The sequence below is a fragment of the Pseudorasbora parva genome, chromosome 3, assembly GCF_024679245.1.
Source record: "Pseudorasbora parva isolate DD20220531a chromosome 3, ASM2467924v1, whole genome shotgun sequence".
Taxonomy (NCBI): Eukaryota; Metazoa; Chordata; class Actinopteri; order Cypriniformes; family Gobionidae; genus Pseudorasbora; species Pseudorasbora parva.
In genome coordinates this window covers 21,252,234-21,272,971 of record NC_090174.1, presented here as the reverse complement: position 1 = coordinate 21,272,971, position 20,738 = coordinate 21,252,234, and the positions used below count along the sequence as shown (strand labels likewise).

Here is a 20,738-nt window from a genome sequence, read left to right as displayed (position 1 = left end):
CAAAGTAGCGCATGACAGCCAGGCTATTGGCTGATAGCTTTCTGAACACAAAAGTCTGGTTCAGAACAATAAAAATGTACGTTTGAGAAAAAAATGGACAAATACCCCCCCCCCCCCAACTGCAAAGTCTGTTACTACAGAAGAGTTTCTATAGCTACTAAAAGTAATATTTTTTCCATCAATAATAGCAAACAAATAAAATTGTGTACTTTATATGGATGACAAAATCTCCCATAGTAATAATAATATTTAGTTTAATGTTAAAGAAATCAACATATATATATATATATATTTAATAAGATAAGAAATCAACATATATATATATATATATTTAACATTAAAATAAATATTATTATTACTATGGGAGATTTTGTTTGTTTGCAATTTTATTTGTTTGCTTTATTTGTTTTATTTGCTATATATATATATATATATATATATATATATATATAGCAAATAAAACAAATATAGGCTATATCTGTTATTTTTTTTAGAATTTATTTTATTTATTTATTCGGGCAGAATGTATCCCCACAGGTGCAGTGTAGGCTTTAGATAAGGAATACATAAAAAACACTCGACATTTATCTTTCAATGGTGGCTGAAACAGCACTGAGTAGCTCATTCAAATTTTGGTGCTGAGATTTTCCCGCTTACGTGTTTTGAAATCCCCAACCGAGTTTAAAGGGAGGGCGTGTTTTTCCCACTGCCATTTCAGAAAGTTTGTCAAGTAAATGAATAGCCAAGGCTACAGCTCGTGAAGTGGTGTGGCGGAAGGAGCCTCTGGATGAGAGCAGGAGAATGAAGCCTTGAATACATGATCTCATTCACACAGCTGAGACTCCACGAGCAGCACCGAAGTTCGCGAGGACAAGCCACAAGTGCCATTTTTTGGATCTATTCTTTATACTTACTTGGTTTATTTCCTTTTCTTGAACAGACCAATGTTGGATATATGTTAAGCCTGCGTGGAATCCCACAACTATCCATAAGAAGGAATGCATCTTTTCTTCGTGAAACTAATTCTTCTGATATCACTCATTACTTTGACGCAAGGTAGGCTACATTTCATTGGAAGATGCTTCATTCAAAATGTCTATGATTAGCACGATTACTAATCAATAACCTAAGTTTATTTCTGTCATTTATTGTGAAATGAAGCACCTCGTTCGAGAAAAAAGTCACTTGTTGCGCTCTAATGTCAGCACGCAGCCTCACTCATCTCAAAGCACAGAAAAAGCAGGCATGATCCATCGTTTGATATTCTGTAGACTAAAGTTTAACGTTGTTACCTTTTAACTGTCTCAAAAATTATCTGGGCTATCAAAATAAATATGCTGGACTGCTAACTTGTAACTAGTGTAACTGTGACGCATATTAATCTTTCTAGTAAACTCTGGATATTGTATTTTTCGTATCTTTCTCGTAACGATATAGACTTGAACGCATCAAAATATGTTTTTGAATATCTATCATGGCGGTTCATAAGTAGTATTCGGGACAAATATTGAACTAGCGCAGTTTGAGTGAAGTTTCAACACTTTTGCAGTTAGATGCTACCTAACGTGCATTTATGGCAAGCCGTTGTATTCATTGCAACTAGCAAAGACTAGAATAGGATGTTAGTAGCCTACTTATTTTTAAGAACCAAGTAATCTATTAGTGAGTATCCTTTTCGATTTCATTGGTAACTATTTTCTCCTTAATTAGAAGTTGCTTACAAGTAGCCTACATATTCATTATAGCCTATTAATACTTATTCCATTAATTTAGTCACTGTCTTAATCCTGTATATGACAAAAATAGTATGAGTAGGTAATTGAACCAACTACTAGAAAAAGTAGTGTATTATCTAATGGATAGTTATTAGTGAAATAAAAATGATACCAGTCACTTTTGGATTGCTTAAAAGTAAAAACAATTAACCTACTCTGATAGGCAAAAGGTACAAGTAACATAAAATTGATATTAGTTGGTTTTAAGTAATAAACTTTAAAACAGCTTGCCATAGGACATTCCCCTGAACAGCTGCAGAATGAAGAATGCTCACAGCAGTGTGCTGTCCAGTTCCTCTGTTCACAAACATCACTTTAAGGTGTTAGGAGTCACACTTTCTTTCTGGATTATACCCAGTATTTTACTCACTTTTTTGGAACCGATACAGTTTGGAACCAATATGACAATTCAGGAATATGGAATAAATATTTGATTCATTTATTTATTTACTACATACTACTTTTGGAAATATGTAATAGACTGATATGATATCAAATCATGCAACGCTCAATAGAAATGTATTACCCTGTTTCTGTGTTTTCAGGCCTGGAATGTTTGGAAAAATGTCAAAATGATGGTACATGTGAGCCTACTGCAGACGGGAGAGGGGAATGCAAGTGAGTAATTAGAACACAATTACAGAAAGTTGCTGTGTCCTTACTGACCATATTGATACCCTGGAGGAATTTAATACAATGTTTTTGAATTGCACACAACACTAATATGAGATTCCCTTTTGATCCGGTTCCAAAAATTGTTTTGAATGCCATATACAAACAATTGCATACCAGAACACATGCGATCAATTTGAATTCCAGCATTGCAAACAAAAGCAAAGTGTGCTTCTCTCCTTGAAAACATGGCCTCAGCTAATGAACGACATACACAGGCTCTGATGAAGAGAGTCTAGGGCATCGCTTCCCCCCCCCACACACACACCCCCTCCGGCTGGTCGTGAGTACGGGCCACTTCTCCAGCCCAAGTCTCGGAGACACCCAGAGCCCTAAATCTTATTTCGCTTTTCTTTTATGGAACGACAGCTGGGGTTTGCCAGAAGCCCGGCAATCATTGTTCTCCGGTCTAGATTAATTCTGTGTGACTAATCTGTTTGAGGCTTCCCAGAATGCCCAAGTCCCCTCTACCCCCCCACCCCCCCGCGTGTCCTGCCCTTGCTCGGGTGTTTTGTCGTATTTTGAATGCCCATTCACTCTCTGTGATTTACATTAGAAGGACAGATGGCAGTAGAGTGTAATTGGACTGGATGTTTTCATAATTGGCAGCATTGCACCAGTGGAAAATCATGAGCAAACAGGTTGCCTCAGTGCGCATAGCATCACATAACTCCTTTCTCTACTGCATCCAAATGTGCGCTCGCACACAAACGCGATGGTTGACTGCTATTTTCTTCTGATTGTGATTTTCTAATAGGGTTAACTTCTCTTTGGTCCCCTGTACTTTTTACTTGCATTCAGCAGTGATGTGAATGCAGGATTGGGTTGCAAGCATTTGGCCAGGGTAGCATTGTCTTTCTTCGGCTATCAATGAGTTTATCAGGGTGGCTATGCAGGAGCACACTGGCTGGGCTTATTTGAAATGGGATGTTGGCGGCTCTGTTTTTGGCCTCCCTCAGTGGACTGCGAGCACATGGAGCCGCGCTGGCGGTGGGCCACATCTTAATTCTGTCTGGCAGCCTCCCTGCCTCAGTCGGGCCACAAAGCCACCATTGTGCCCTATCATACTCAGACTCCTCTAATTAAACATGGAGATACAAACGAAGGCCGCTTTCCCGCTCAGGATGGCGCGTTACTATGGCTAGTACCTTTTATCTATTGTTCAAATGCAACTGGTGGACAGACCGCTTGGATCCTACAACATGTCTGACAAACTCTGGTAAAAAGTGAGTTTGTAGGTCAGTTTTGGCCACACTGGACCAATCAAATGGATCCATAGTGAATGCCCTAAATGCTTTGTGACATATTTTGCTCTTTTAGTAGCTGTTAGTGAAAATGTGTGGAGGTTCCCTTAAAGGGGTATAGTGACTTAACCCCAAAATAAATATTCGGTTAACATTTATTCACAATGTCGCTCCAAACCTGTAAAACTTTTCTTCTTCTTCTGTAGAACATAAAATAAGGTATTTTGGATTTTTATTACATTTTTTGTCCATAAATGAAAGAATTTCATTATTATTTGTCAAAATATTTTTTACTTTATATTATTTATTTACATGGGCCCCCCTGACACACACTTGTTTTTATTGTGACTACTTTATTAGTTCATACAGTTTTTAAAGCTACACTGTGATATTTCCCCACATCTAGCGGTGAAAAGGTATATGACCATCCAGTTTCTGTTCCTCTCAATACTCCTACTGTGGCCGATTTAGTCCAAATTTAACATGGCAATCCCCCTCTTTACATTCGCCACGGTGTCATCCAATGTTAAAACGCGAAAGGCAAAGCTTGAATTTACGGGGGGTATGTCTCTCTTTGGCTAATGTACTTTCAAGATGGAGGGGCAACATGGCGACCGGCATTCGAATCCCTCACCCGTATGTATTTTCAATGGCATATTATAAACTTACGAGAATACTTTATTACTTGAAAATAAAATTGGTAAATATACATTAATGAGCACATATATTTTTGAAAGAACTAAGTGTTTTTAGCTAAAAATAAACTAAAAAAGTTACACAGTGTAACGTTAGCTTTAATAAGTAAAAACAAATTACATATGCTGTAAAAGGTGAAAATACACAGGTTTATTTTATTTTTTAAATGGCCTAAAAATGACTTCCATTGGTTTCAGTTAGTCAGTCATATTTATTTTTTTACTGGATAAAAATTTGAGTTCATTTAAAAGAAAAGTACATATTATTACCTGACAAGAATGTTATTACAGTGCATGTATGTAATGTAACTGCTGGCACATCATTATAAATCAAGTGGTGTTCATCTAGTCTTATATTGTTTTGGAAAAACATGCTGGTTCTACTTGACATTCCATGCCAGGAATACCAAACACTCATATCTGGCACTCTGACAGGCTTGTAAAGGAGTGAGCTGTTATCTTTGACTCTTTGGCAAGGCCAGAAGTCCAACTGACAGTAATACAAACCAGCTTCCACATCTGAATTCCTTGTATGTATGAGGGACGGCAGATTCGAATCAAAAGGATTAGTGTTCGACAAGGAGATGAGAGATGCAAGACTTGAGGGAGATGAGTAAAAGTTCACATGCAGACTTCAGACCTTCCGACTGAGTCTTTGATGGGGCGGCTGTTGATTTAATATGCAAAAAGAGCTCACTGTCTTCCGATTGGGACCCCATAGAGTCACAAAGATTGAATACAGAGCTAAAGTGACTAATATAGGTGGGATACATTGTTTAACTCATCGCTAACATATTATCTAAAAATGAATCTCACAATTGAGGCTTAGTTGCATAATTGTAGTTTAGTTCTATTGTAATGGATGCAGTTTTTGTAAAAGTGTGCAAAAATCATCGACTTAGATAGACTTGGAATCGTACGGGAGTAATATGGATGGTTATAAAATATGCATTTACAATAAGGTGCTTTTGTGTATTTTTGGATAAAAGAAAAGTTCTATCCCCCCAAAAATATACTATAGATAGAAGTCAACTGTTGCTAGTACATATGAAAAATAGTTTTAGACATCCTGATCTGTTACTTTATTTTTCAACAAGATGTTTCAAGACAAGCTGCAACATTGCCAGATTTGTCATTATGGTCACTAAAGTGGGTCTGTTTCTAAATGGTTGCAAGGCAGAAGCTATATTAAAACTTTTCTATTTTAATGTATTTAGACATTTTTGTTATTAATGATGAAAACAGCTGCTTATTTTTTTTTTTTGTGTGTGTGTGTGTGTGGAAACTGTGATACATCAACATTTTGATGAATTACTGTCACTTTTGTTCAAGTTAATGTCTCCTTGCTGGACAAAAGTATACATTTTTTTATATATTAAAAAAATGTACGTTGGAAGTTGCCAAAATCGTTGTAATTTACACTCTGGGCAATGTGTGGTTTATCTAATGAATTAAGCCAGAATGGCTACTTGTTTGTGCCAGACATTTTCAATACAAGCTCTGTTTGCGTTCTAGAGATGAGTTCGTCACTGCATTTAGATACAGGAAATGGACACCAGTGCCAAAGAAAGTGAAATTGTAGTCTCGTATCACAACAGAAGATGCTGTTTCATTCTTGGCATGAGCTTTGTGGCACATCATAATTCTCGACTGACTAAAGTGGCTTGTGTTGGCAAGTTGAAATCTAATTCTTCCTCATTTCTTTCAGGAATTCACCAAACTTTGATTGTACATTCTGTTATTGCTAGATTGTGTTTGTATGTACAGCTGGCCAAGTAAAAAAAAAAAAAGCAGCAAAACACACCAGGCGTGTGTTGTTTTTGTTTGATGCTTTTGACCTGAGCCATCTGTCTACGGAACACTGCATTGCATTACAAGTGATCAGTATCAAGGTAAATAATTCACCGTGTACAATGGCTGCTACTTACAGCATAATAGCTGCTAATGCCTGTGGTTTTGCCATTCATCCCTGGAAGTGGCAGATGTTTGAACGTTTCTCACATTGTAATACTGTCAGAGGGGTTGACGAGTACATTCTAATAAATAAATCCTCTTCCTGTTAAATGTCCGGCGTCGTTCCACTCAAAATTACTGCTAGTGTCATGGAGGACATCTGAAAACATTAACCTAGTCCCTAGCCTCATAAAACCACCAGGAGCAGCACTCATTAGAAAAGTATTGGGTTTGTTAATGGCTGCTCCCTGTCCCTCACTGTCTTTCCCATAGGGTCCCTCGGTACAAGGGACAAATAAACACAGGCGTAATGAACACTAACAGATGTGGGCCTGGAGGAGCAGGTCTCCTCCAGTGATTACAGAGATAGTGCGAAGAGCCTCGGGCTATTGTTTCATAAAGAACAGACAAGACTCAAAGACTCCTCAGAGTTAAACTCCCCACTACAGGAAATTAGGGTTTAAAAGAGAGTAGATTTGGAGTTATTGTTGTATGCCTTAAGGGGACAAAACAAGCCAGGGGTGCAGCCACCTCCCTAACAAAACGAACAGGTAGGATCATCACACAAACCCATAATGCTAGCTAATTGTCTGTATAGGAATGTTCTGGGTTCATTACAATTTAAGCTCTATTAAAGGTATTTGAGGCATAATTTCGACAACCACAGTACTTTCAAATACGGTAGTTTATCAATTGTTTTCACTAAACATTACAATAGACATGCACATTTAAAGAATAGCTTACATATTGAACAAATCTGTAAAAAAGGTGCTTTTTTAAAACTGATGCAGTGCATATTTTTGAGTCATAAACAATGTTTAAACAAGTTTCGGTTGTTAAATAACTTTACAAAGTGTGTAAATTCATTTTTGGACTGTTTTTCAGACGGTACAACCAAATAGTTTGTATGTCATATTTTGCCACCTGACATGAAAAATGTACCAATGTACCCAAATTTGAAATGAGCAGTTTATACCAGACAGTATTTGAGAGACTTCTACAAACCTTTTCAATCTGCCACAAGGATCAGTTGGGGTCCTCTGGATGATGTATTAACATGTTGACTGTGACCTTGTAAATTCATAAAAAGGCCACCCGTACATTTGTGCCACCCGTACATTTGAGGATATGTCTCAAAATTGATATTAGTTATGTGAGTAATCTAATTTTTGAGAATATGTCTCAAAAATTATATTATTTTTGTAAAAAAATTGTTTTATATAGTTTTATATATTGTTTCAAATAGTTTTCTTAGTCTGTTCATTTGTTCGGACAGTTGCACCACCTGACATTTTGGAGGTTTAAGATAGCAAACATAAAATAATATGTATTCTCTAAATGTAGTAAAAATGAATTCAAACTATAGGGTTTATAGAACAAAGTGATAAATATCATGGATTTATCAAATTATTTTAAAATGACAATGCGCTTAAAGTACAGGTTAATAAATTAAATGAAAGCATCATAAAAGAATCACAAAGATTGTCTATACAAACCATATTCTATATTCCAAGTCTTCTGAAGTCATATGATATCTTTCTGTTATAAACTGACCAAAATTTGAATTGTTACTGATGATCTTCCCCTCCAGTGAGCTGTTAACATGAAAAGCTCTGCAACCGGATCTGACCGATAGAATAGTTTAGACCAGTTTTGTGAACTGGATCGTGGCTGCGTCTCTCATTTAGAGCGAGGGCAGACTTCAAGATTTTCTGTCAATAATGGATGCAGTTTTTGTAAAAGTGTGCAAAAATCATCGACTTAGATAGACTTGGAATCGTACGGGAGTAATATGGATGGTTATAAATTATGTATTTACAATAAGGTGCTTTTTTGTCCTTTTTGGATAAAAGAAATATACATTATAAAGATTAATCCTAACATTGGAGTATTCCCACCACAAAAAAATGCTTCAATTAAAAAACATTTAACCAAGAATTCATATAATGCTTTTCATTTTGTACCCTCAGGCCTTGTTTTCATCCATTTAGGGTTGTCAAAAGTACCAATACTTCAGAAGTAATACTTTTAGGTAATAATTTAATATTCTATTTTAGCAGGAGTGGATATCTCAGTGAACAGGGGCTAAACATAGCCTAAGCCATTGACAGCTTCAGTGATTAAAGAGACCACTCTTTGCTCGCTTTCTGTTACAATTTGAATAAAAGTTTGTTTCTCATGCAGCTCAGTGAGTACACAGCAAATTTCTGGATTTCCAACTATATTTAAATGTGCGACTGAATCCGAAACTGCAATGATTGACAGGAGCTGCGTTTCCATTACAGATTTGCGAAAAACTTTTGCGATATTTCTTAAATGTCGATAAAAAACTGTTGCGAAATGACAGCGTTTCCATAGCTGCAGTTATGCGACTAAAACATATTACTTTCCTCTCGCGATAGGTCAGTCCAAAATGATGGCACTTGGTAGGTTTGTATATCCCATCCATCACACTAGCCATTATTTTTATTGGAAGGAGACGTGTGTGTTATCCAAGCATTAATGGCAAGGAAAGCCCCTTAGGTTACTGAAGCGGCACGGATATGAGGTGTGTGTGTGTGTGTGTGTGTGTGTGTCAGATCTGCTTCAAGGTCTTCATGATAATGTAGCATTTCTGTGTTTAGAATCCAGTATTACTGTAATCCTATATTGTCTTTTATGAGTTTAATAAAGAACTCCATCTCGTCTTCTCTCCAAACCGAACCCGTCATCTGTAAAGAATGATCGCCTTTTAAGCGCGGCAGGTTGACGCATATAGAGAAGAGCGAAATGTTTGAATTTGCATGTTAACTCAAATGTTTTATTTTTATTTTCACCACTTTTGTTATTTTGGCTAGATATTTCGTTTGATGGGCATATGAACTGAATTTAGAAATGCTTTGGAAAAGAAAAAATTGGCATTTAATAAACAAAATAATTTTTTTTGAAATGGAGACAGCGTTTGGAGTGAGTGCATGCAAAATAATTAGTTCCCCGAGTCCACAAATAAAAATAGACAGTTTATAGTATATAATTATGTCTTGAACTCATCTGTATAGCTAAAAATGACAAGAGTATTGTAAATTGTTTCATCTCTCTTAAAGGAAGAAGGAAAAATGAGAACGTCGGCGCTTTTATCGGCCATGGGTTAAAGAAAACATAGCCTAACTACGAAACTAAATAGGCTACGTTTAGGCCTAAACATTAGCCTGTAATATTATTATTTTAATGTATATGTTGGTTATGAAAAGTGAGCAGCATGCGCAAGAATCGCAATATGTTTGAGACCTGGGGAGTCACATGATTTTGATCACTTCGAGTTTTATTTTCTAGAAAGTCTTTCTTAAAAAATATATTTTGTTTTGTATAAATTGTATTTTTATTTTGATCGATGTTTCATCATTTAATTGCCTGTTTATTAGATAAGAAGCAAACTAAGATTGTCCGGAATGGATTGACGTGCGTAACTGGCCTGTTTCCTCGGCCTTTGAGTAAGGCTGAAAATACAGGCTGGCTCTTTCTGTTTTAATACATTTCTTGAATATATGTCTTAATTACAGTATATATAGCCTGTAGTCCTTATTAGGAGAAAATATATGTCCTTTTAACTACATTATCTTGTTATTACGACACAATTGAGTGGAAAATATAATATATTGGCCCTATGTTGCAGCAATGCGTCATCGCAACAGGTGACATGCAAATGCAAAAAAAACGTTTCCATTGCAGTTTTGCGAAAATGTCCTTTTTCGAATCGCCTGAAAAACCACCTCATGAGAGCGTAAAAACTTTTTTGCGATATATGGGAGTTTTTGCGAAATTGCCGCGTTTCCATTGGGCGTATTTTCAATTCGCAATTTCAATTTGCGCAATTTGAAGGGTAATGGAAACGCGCTTAGTGATATAGCCATAGCAACTGATATGACAAAACAATCTGATACTGTATGTCAAGATTTGCATTTTGACATAGTTAATTAATTAATCATTAATTTCTGTGGTAATCACTAGAACTTACTTGTATTAAACATGATGTTCAAACAACACAATGCTGTTTTAGACATTCATTCATTGTCTTTATAGCCAATATTTACAGTGTCCTTGTTTTTTTTCCTGGAGTTCAACCATGAAAGGGCTTACAAGTTAGACTTTAACTTTTTGTTGTGAGAGACAACCCCCTTTACTTTGTGACCTTTCAATGGCAGATGGCAGATTGGAGCGCAGTGGGTGGAAACCCCCCGTGTTTCATCTGGCCGAGGGTCAGGTGTCAACAAAACATCTGCTCTGTCCTGGGCGAGCATTGCAGCACTAGTAAAACACTGTTGTCATGGGCTACCGGTGGCCACAGAATGAATCCCATCATAGTGAAGGTAGAATAACAGTATGGGGTCATTCTCTGGTCACAGAATCATATACGAACTAGGGCTGTGATTTATTTTTATGGGCTTTTTCTGTCTGAGTTGGATGGAGATTTTTTTAATCTAAAGAGCTTTTCACCTAGGTTTAAAAGACCTAGAGGATCCAGCTATTTTAATATGCATAATTGTAAACCTTATTTTCATCAAAATGCACTGATTGTGTTTTATAGGAAACACGCAAAAGAACAACTAAAAGCAAAACGAAAAATCTTGTTTATTTCCTGTTTGGGGAAGAGACTTGAGATGAGAATGTACACTTTTAATCATCACATGTTATATTTTTAGCAATCATACATCATACACAACTATATGCTGTTGATTACCAATGAAAATCATTTTGATGTGACAGTTTGTCAAAACAAACGTGAAAAGCATTCAGTGGAGGAGGGTCTATGGAGCAAGAAAATTCCTTTAAAAGTTTTTACAACTAATAAATAAGGGCAAAACAGACAAGCCTCAGTGGTTTTGTCCTCTGTAATGTATTTATCTTAGTAGGTTACTCTTTTGTGGCCTTATGTTACTTTAAGTAGCTTGATTTGCTAATGTGACAAGCATTTGCCAAGTTAAAGAGCAAACTGGCAGGGTTTCCTTCTGAGGTCTTCAGTGTACTCCCTGTAATTCCCTAATGTGTGCTTTACTAGCAGGAGCCAGCGCTGACTAAGTGCCCTATGTATTTACCCCTCCAGAAGTGGGACTGTTTGCCAGGACGGGCAGGTCTAGTAGACTTTCAAAGGTGGTGTGATTTTCCGCAGGGTGCCGTTAAGTGCGGCTGCCAGGGCTCTCCATTGAGGAGTGCTGTCAGGGATGGGGACACAGAATGGGGTGAATTTTTAATGTAAACGGTTACATTCCAGCAAGGCCACAGACTCCTCCCCTTAGGCAATGCAAAAATCGTTTAAACCAGGTTCATATTCTTTCTTTCAGAAAGCTTATGTGCCAAAGGTCTATCCATCATGGAATCTGACTAGACTTGTTTTGGGAAATTAAACTGAAGAACAAAAGAATTTGGGCTTTTAGTTAGCTAGTGACTGGTGTGTATTATGGATTGTTGTCTTCATTCCACACTACAGAAAATATTGTAAGTTTTTGATTCTAAGAAAAAGTGTATTTAACTATTAATTTTAACTATTATGTAAGGCATCAACAACTCCTTTTTGAACACCTTAAATAAGTGTGGCCATTATAAAATTATGATTTTCATCAAACATAATGATAAATGAGATGATAAAACAGAAAAAAACACCTTAGAAACTGCATAGCAACACCTTAGAAACATGGAAGTGATTTTAGCATGGCCACAACTTGCACTTTCTTTAGGCAATGAACAAATCAAGCTCCTCTACTGTATCAAGTTATTTCACGCAATAAATAATTACCAAGGTCGTTACAGGTTGTTATACTGTCCATCCCAAATATTTTGCAGATAGTTGGTTATTTTGAACTTACCAATATCAGATGATTAATGGTTATGTGATCGTAACCCTTTTTGGCAGGATCAGTATCCACTGATAAATTTGTCATTTGATAAAACACATTTTCTTTTTTTATTTTCATTTAATTTTGAGTAATATTAGGGATGCACCAATTTTGACATTCTGGTCCATACCAATAATTATTTTCTGGTTATGGATGAAAAATATGGATGAAAAAATCCACAATAATTGTAATATTCTATATTCATCAATGAATTCTGTAAAAATTTAACACTGCTCCACAAAAATCAACTCAACTGTTGTTAACATTAATAATAATCAATGTTTTTTTTGAGCACAAATCATCATATTAGAACAGGGGTGTCCAATCCTGCTCCTGGAGGCAAGCTAGAGCTAAACTCTGCTCTCCAGGAGTTTGGACACCCCTGTATTAGAATGATTTCTGAAGGGTCATGTGACACTGCAGACAGGAGGAATGATGCTGAAAATTGTCTAGTTTAACACTGAAGCTGCTTCAAAACATTCATCACTTTTAAAAGTGCTATATAAATAAAGTAAAATATAAAAATAAAACCTGCTTTTTGATGGTAATAACATTTTACAATAAATTCAATTTTAAAATAGATATAAAATAAAATTGTTATTTTTAATTAGTAATAGTATTTTACAATATTACAGTTTTTGCTGTATTTTTATTCTAATAAATGCAGCATCGGTGAGCAGAAGAGACTTTAGACTTAAAAATCTTACCAATCCCATCCAAACTTTTGAACAGTATATATATATATATATATATATATATATATATATATATATATATATATATATATATATATATATATATATATATATATAATACAAATACAGTATAATACAAATATTCTAATGTAGTGTGTTAGTGTGCAAATAAATAGATATTGACACTGGCCATTGAAGAACCCATAAAGCTTAAAAACTTTTAGAAAATTAAAGTCCAGTGCTGAGGTGTGTGACTCAATAATGACCTCATCATCCAGATATACCAGGAACTGCTGGAGATTAGAGGCGAAGGCAGGAGGTAGGGCTGGGCGATATGACGAAATATATCGTCTGGACGATAGAAAATGTCTATCGTTTTATATAAGGCTCTATCGCTTACGCCACGATAAGGCGTTTACGGCAGAATTTTATGTCAAGATGCACCTCACGCCACGGCACGCCCATGCACGCTGCAATACATAAACAACAAACATGGAGTAGTAGACGCGGTTCAGACCAGGGTAATTCTCAGAGTAATTAGCCTATGCCAGAGTGGTGGCATAAGCGCTCAAAACAAACTTCAGACACAGACGCTGCAACGGGCTTTTACGCGTGGCACACCAGCCATATATTGAAATATTTTAATGGCAGGTAGGGATTGCGAAAACAACATTTTCTTGACCGACCACCGAGCCTCATTAGCCGGTTGAAACCGGTTAACCGATTAGTTTTTAAAATATGCTGCGCTATTTGAAATAACAGCCGCGAGCCTGCTCTCTCTCTCTCACACACACACACACACAACACACACACACACACGCACTGTCCTAGCGCTGCCGCCTCCCTTCCACTCACGTCACTTTTTTTAAATCCCCCACAGCGCGAAACATGAGTCCCGCAAACGCGCCGCCGAGGAGCTTGTTTGCAATCTGAGGACAAATGGCTCCTTAGTTTCGAAATGGTTTGGGTACAAGGTGATTGCGTTGAAAATAAAGGCATTTGTCTAGCGTTAGAAGCACATTTGTAACATTGCCGCGGCTCATTTAAGAAAATGACAGCTCCGAAGAGACGCCGCTTTAGTTCGAGTTAGAGCTAACAATAATAAAGAAAGACGATCAACACCTTATGTGTTACCACTGAAATGAAGATGTAATATACATTTCCAAATGTAAGCCCATCTTAAGCGAAATGCACGCTTCATACTGTCGTCTGCCCTGGCTCTAACCTCGAGTGTTTGCCTGTTAGTGTTTACTTTTTGCAAACCTTGTGAGCGCGCAAACCCAAACGCTGTGACCTCGCGCCAAATGTTTTTATTGGTTTATTAAGTACAAACAGGCGAGTTATGAAAAATTGAGTGCGAGGGATATGTTCACGTTACACAAAAAGATTTTGAAATGAGATGGCTAACTGTAGTAGCGTTTAGTCCACTGTCTAGCCTAAGTTAGAGATCACTTTTTTTTTTCAACCGACAACTTTGATCGGTTAACATCCCTAAGCAGGTGTTAACTTTACCAACAGTCTTGCTTGAAAAAAGGTTGTAAATAAAATAAAAATGTAGTCCATACTACCTTTATTTGTTTTGTATATCATTTCAAACTGCATTTCCACATTGCAATTTTGTATAGATTATTCATAAACTGAATTAACGGAAAAATTGCTATATCGTTATGCATAATGTTATCGGGATATCAAATTAGCTATATCGGGATATGAATTTTTGGCCATATCGCCCAGCCCTAGCAGGAGGTATTGAAAGGGATACGTGGAGGATTGCAACTACAGCTCTAGCCCAGCCAAGTAGGAAGGAAGTGAGGAGGAGGCTGGAAGATTAAAAAGGGAGGCCATGATGAGAACAAGAGGAATAGAGAGGTGACCGAGGCATGGGATGGGATGGAAGGGAGGGGAAAGAAGAGGAGGTTTAACAGCTGAATGCTCACTCTGAAGGGTTAGAGGCACCCAGACTGCGGTCAGCTCCGCTCTGAATGGTGGCAGGAACAATGGGCCTTCTCATGGAGCCTGTCTGCTCTGCTCTGTGGTGGGCAAACTATTCAACTGCCTGCTGCCTCGGCCCTCTTATTCTCTTTGGGAAAGTGTGGGGGGAGTTTATGAGTAGGGAGTCGGGTGCGCTGTGACTAGCAGCTGCCGCTCCCTCATTAGCATGCGCACCTGCTCCCTCAGGCCTTTTTGGAAGGCCGACACAGGCCCTCATTGCATTATTCCAGCTCAGTACAGATCATAACTGCACACAGCGATGTGTTGTCTGGGTTAAATCAGCCTCATTTTTCTGTATTAGATCTCAAATTCTTGTTGAAAAAGTTATTAGCCTTTTTTTGTGATACAAAAGCTTGAAAGCATACCGTAACTTTGAAAACACAAATATTGAAACCCAGCTGAAAAATAACAGCAAAACCGCGCTCCAAATTAATTATGTCTAGTCTTTTGCTGTTCCTGGCTATTTAGCACCTGTAGCTCTGTTCATCTAAAAGAAGCTACAAACAAGTGGCTGAAGGTTTTTTTTAATGTCCCTGATCATTTCAGTCTGACTTTAGCCATTTATGCAACACATTCAGTGCACTATATTATGAATCTGTCATTATGCCATTATTTTTGTTTTGCCAAGATGCCATTAGGAAGGATTGGAAGTCAAACTATATTTTGTCCTTTTCAACCAAATGTCTTAAAGGGTTACTTCAGTGATTTAGCATTAAGCTTTGTGTTCAGTCTGGTGCATTTTCAGTTCATGCCTTTGGAAGCTTAACTTTCATAGGAATTCATTTGAAAAGTTGAAACAATCTATTTGCTCCGCACCGCTCCGTTTACATGAATGCTCGAGCTGAGTGCTGTGAGTGTGACCCCACCCCCCATGTACCGGTTAAAAACATGCAGAAATAGCGGCTTCTACTGGCTGAAATCTTTAGCCTCTGGGCAAAAAAATTCCTTTGATGACACAAAATTACGATATTTGCATTATCTGAGGATTTTGTCCAGAAATAAAATACATAAATCTCTCCTCTCGGGGATATGAGGGGGGAAAGCACAATCATTCGAATATACTCCCGGGTTTCTAGTGATACAAAGCCATATGCTAAATTGCTGAAGTAACCCTTTAACTCTATATTTCAGTGAACCAACAAACTAGTGACGTATGCAGGACTTCTACAATCATTTAGTCAGTCAATTTCTCATTCAGATCTGCCTCCATCCAATCAACAGCCATTGGTTTGAATAGAGTTTTTTTTTTGTTAATTATATTGATGAAAATATGGAATATGGAAGAAAAGATCTGTTGCTACTTCCATTTCATTACAACGTTAAGGGCACAGCTAGCCTAGAAATCTAGACGCACCCTAGCGGCAGCAAATCTAATCTTCTGTGAGTGTCGCCTAGCCACTCTCAATAACTTCTGAGCTGTAAAAAACAAACTCTGGTCGGGCCAATCACAAGGCGGGGTTTAACATAATGACGACAGATTTGCACTTGTATGCTACTAGTAAACACAGAAACTGGCGAATGGCGGTCTTTCGAATCAGCTTTGACCACGACTCTGGAAGACTTGGAGTTAAGCTTTTCTCTGGGAAAAGAACAAAGAACGGCGCTGAAGTCATTCTTAAAAAGGGAAGATGTGTTCAGAGTTTAGCCGACCGGATACGGTGAAAGTTTAATCTGTCAACTAGCTCTGCTTCACGCTGCTCTGGTTGGTTGTAGCTCTATCCTATCACGTGCAGAGGGAGTTTGAAAGACAACCGTTTATCCCGCCCCTCGAATGAGCCCTGTCAATGGTGAGTTTCCAGACCAAACATCTTGATGTGGGTCTGGCTTGTTAGGCTAGGGTACAGCAGCTAAAAAAAAATAAAAATAAAAATACTTTTGACCAACTTAACAAATGGACTGAAATAAAGATGCAAATGTACAACCCTTTACATATAATTGGATTTGAATTCATGGTCATTTCTGCGTGTTTCACAGGCTAAAAAACGATTCTCTTCTAAGGAACTCTTTTACGATGACAAGATAGTTTGTTGCTATGCTGGATATGTATAAGATATTTGTGTTGTTTGTGTAATATTGTGTAAAACCTAAACAAACCTCAAAAAATGTGCCAGAATGGCCATGGGACAATGAGAGGAAAGGTAGCATTGTGGGCAGCGGTGCAGTTCCCACCGTGCACTTAATGGTTTTGTCGTGCCTGGTTCTCAGTCCCCTGTGTTTTCTTTTTTTTTGGTTGAAGTTATTGGCCATCCTAATCCTGGGAGAGACACAGTAAAAACACTCACCCCACCGAGGGGGGCCCTGTTTGGATCAGAGAACAGTGCATTGGGAATTTGTTGAGATATTCCGGCTGCTCCCCCAGAGGCCAAAAACATGGCTTAGGTATTCCAGAGGCTCTGGATGGCTTTAGCTTTTTGCAAAAGGTTATTTCAGCATAGTCATGTCGAGGGAGGGCCCCTTTTGTGTCGATGAGTAAAATCGGCAAAAGATTACTTTCAAACCGACCCAGGAAAAAACTGTTATGAAGTCTGTATGGCTCTTTTACAAAGTTTTTGCTGTGCCGTCTCCGTATTCCCGAGGTCCTGATTGATGCTGTGGAGACTCTCTACTGTAGAAGAATAGCAGGTATTGAGGTGGAGGAAGACAGCTTTGAAGTCCTGATAATGTTAGCCCTGAGTTCAAAGACCCTTGTATAGACAGTGCCTTGTCTTTGGAGTGAATGAATTCAGATTCATTCAGAAAGGCTGAGGTGCTCGATTTTCTCCTAAGAGCCGTTGATGGATGGCTGACTTTCATAAATCCGTTTGAAACAGGATTAGACTTGTGAACCAGAATCCAAATCTGTGAAAGAACTTTAAGCATTCAGAATAGCACTATCATTTTCCTTTCTTATACTTTTAAAACAGCCAGATGTTTGATCTGAATTCAGTGCAGATTACAATAAAATAAATATGTGCTTCTTACACTTACTGCTAAAACTAACATCAATCGTTATTAATGATGCAATTTAAACAGTAATAATGAGCAAGCACAATTAAATATTCAACATTTTCTGATTTATATATGACAGTTCAGTGGTGCACCAAGTAAATAAAAGCCAGCAAAACTGAATTCCTTAGAGGCCCCGTTTTTGTATCACACTGTGCTTTTCCATTGTTTTTCTATATAAACATGCGCTTGATGGACACGTTTGAATGCTGCACTCTAAAAGAAGTTAAGCTTTAAAAAACACATCTCTATCCTTGTGTTTTTTTTCCATCCCACGACCCTGTGTTTCAAGTTTTTTCATGTGAAAACATATTCTGTTTGAATGGCCCCGTTACAGGGTTAATTCACCCAAAAAAGAAAATTATGTCATTAATTACTTAACCTAATGTCGTTTGACACCTGTAAGAAGTTGGCTCATCTTCGGAACACAAATGAAGATATTTTTGTTGAAATCCGATGGCTCAGAAAGGCTTTCATTGTCATTTCCTCTCTCAAGAGCTATAAAAGGCACTAAAGACGTTGTTAAAAAGTCCATCGTACTACAGTGGCTCTACAATAATTTTATGAAGCGACGAGAATAGTTTTTTTGCACACAAAAACTATTCTTGTCGTTTCATAAAATTATTGTAAAGCCACTGTAGTACGATGGACTTTTTAACAATGTCTTTAGTGCCTTTTATGAGTCTTGAGAGAGGAAATTACATGGGTGTCAATGAAAGCCTTTCTGAGCCATTGGATTTTTTGAAGATGAACAGAGGTCTTACGGGTGTCAAACGACATTAGGGTAAGTAATTATTGACAGAGTTTTCATTTTTGGGTGAACTAACCCTTTAAGCTATTTTGTGTAATAATTTTGATGTTAAAATGTTATCCCAGCTTACTATACAACAATAAGCAAGCTGTTTGTAGGTAGTCTAAAAGGATTTGCAATACAGCCCAGTTACCTAAATTTATCCAGTCACTTTATGCAGTACTAGGCTAAAGCCATTTTAAACTAATTGTTAATTAATTGTGGTTGCTTTCAACTCTGCAGGTGTCAAGATCAGTATGCTGGCTCAGCATGCCAGTTACGCAACCCTTGCTTCCACTCCCCATGCAGAAATGGCGGCGTGTGCCATTTGATTACTTCTGCTAACAAGGTGGACTTTGTCTGCAACTGCAGCCTGGGCTACACGGACCGTCTGTGCCTCACTCCCACCAATAACGTGTGCCTTAGCGCCCCGTGCCGAAACGGAGGCACGTGTGAACTCACCAGCATCTACAATTACAAGTGTAAATGCCCACCCGGCTGGTCAGGTAAGACCACAATGCAGTTTTAAATGTGGCATTTAAAAAGTATGAACTAAAATCTCAAAGCCAAACAGTTCAGAGCATTTTCTGACTTTAAAATGCTCTTATTTACTAGGTAAAAACTGCCAGCAAGCTGATCCTTGTGCCTCAAATCCTTGTGCCAACGGCGGTAAGTGTAGTCCTTTCGAATTCGACTACATCTGCCACTGCACACCATTCTTCTCAGGACAAACCTGCAAACAAGACGTCAACGAGTGCGCCCAGAGTCCCTCTCCTTGCAAGAACGGTGGTGTGTGTGAGAATGAGGTCGGCACGTATCGCTGCAACTGCCCTGCTGAGTACACCGGGAAACACTGCGAGACCCTCTATCAGCCCTGTAACCCCTCACCATGCTACCATGGGGGCACCTGCGTACAGAAGGGAGAGACGAGCTACGAGTGCTCCTGTTTGCCAGGTAGGCATCTTTCATTCTTTCATAACCATTACCATTAGTCACAAGTGTCAGCATTGAAATAATCTTGCTACAAACGCTTCACTCAAACTAGCAAAGGAACTAGTAAAGGGTCCTTTATGCCAAGTCTGAACAAATGGAATTAAGTTTGTCTTGTTTAAAACCCTGCATAAAAATCATTTTTGGATTTTGTTTTGTTTTGAATGCTATTAATAAAATAATCTAATTTCACATTTTCTCAGTGATTATATACTTTCTCTGGAATCTCTGGAAGTTTATTAAAGAAGTAAAGTACAGTAAAAATCTGGTTCAAACTGATAAAGCCATGCTTTTCACAATTTAGATTTTTAAGAAATTAACATATTAAAGACCTAGAACATTTTTGGGCCACCTGACATGCCTCTACTTTTCTTAGTTTTTCTCACCCATTCTAGCAGTTAGCATCAAGTGCCTTATATCATTTTAAACAGGAGAACCTGAAGTTTCCATCTAGCTCATTAGACTCCAGATGAAATTTTGTCTACATGTAACAATCCTTCAGGAAGTTATAGCCGTTTATTATAATATTATTCAATGCATAATGTATGTGTGTATATATATATATATATATATATATATATATATATATATATATATATATATATATATATATATATATATATATATATATATATATATATATATATATATATATATATATATATATAGTATTCTAATGTAATATATTATATTAACTGTTTTATTCTATTTATTCCTGTGATTCAAAGCTGAATTTTGAGCATCACTACTCCTGTCTTCAGTGTCACATGATCCTTCAGAAATCATTCTAAATGATGAATTGATGCTCAAGAAACATTTATGGGGGGCTCAGAGAAATAAATACATGTATTCAGCAAGGATGCATTAAATTGATCAAGTAAAAAGCAAAAGCATTATATTTCAGATAAATGCCGTTCTTTTGAACGTTCTATTCATTAAATAATCCTGAAAAAATTGTACACAACTGTTTTCAACATTGATCATAATAATAAACGTTTCTTGGGCAGCAGATCATCATATTAGAATGATTTCTGAAGGGTCATGTGACACCGAAGATTGAAGCAATGATGCTGAAAA

At 37.4% G+C, this 20,738-nt stretch overlaps 1 protein-coding gene across 1 annotated transcript in view; it reads left to right on the top strand.

Moving 5' to 3' along the window:
- The first annotated feature begins 747 nt into the window (after positions 1–747).
- The window catches only part of notch1b (notch receptor 1b), a 55,409-nt gene continuing 35,418 nt past the window's right edge, over positions 748–20,738 (top strand). Inside the window, exons 1-4 of the mRNA XM_067438084.1 lie at positions 748–1,056; positions 2,321–2,393; positions 18,915–19,177; positions 19,287–19,625. Of these exons, the coding sequence (XP_067294185.1) occupies positions 999–1,056; positions 2,321–2,393; positions 18,915–19,177; positions 19,287–19,625 (733 nt within the window). The 5' untranslated portion in view covers positions 748–998. The remainder of the gene's footprint in view (positions 1,057–2,320; positions 2,394–18,914; positions 19,178–19,286; positions 19,626–20,738) is intronic.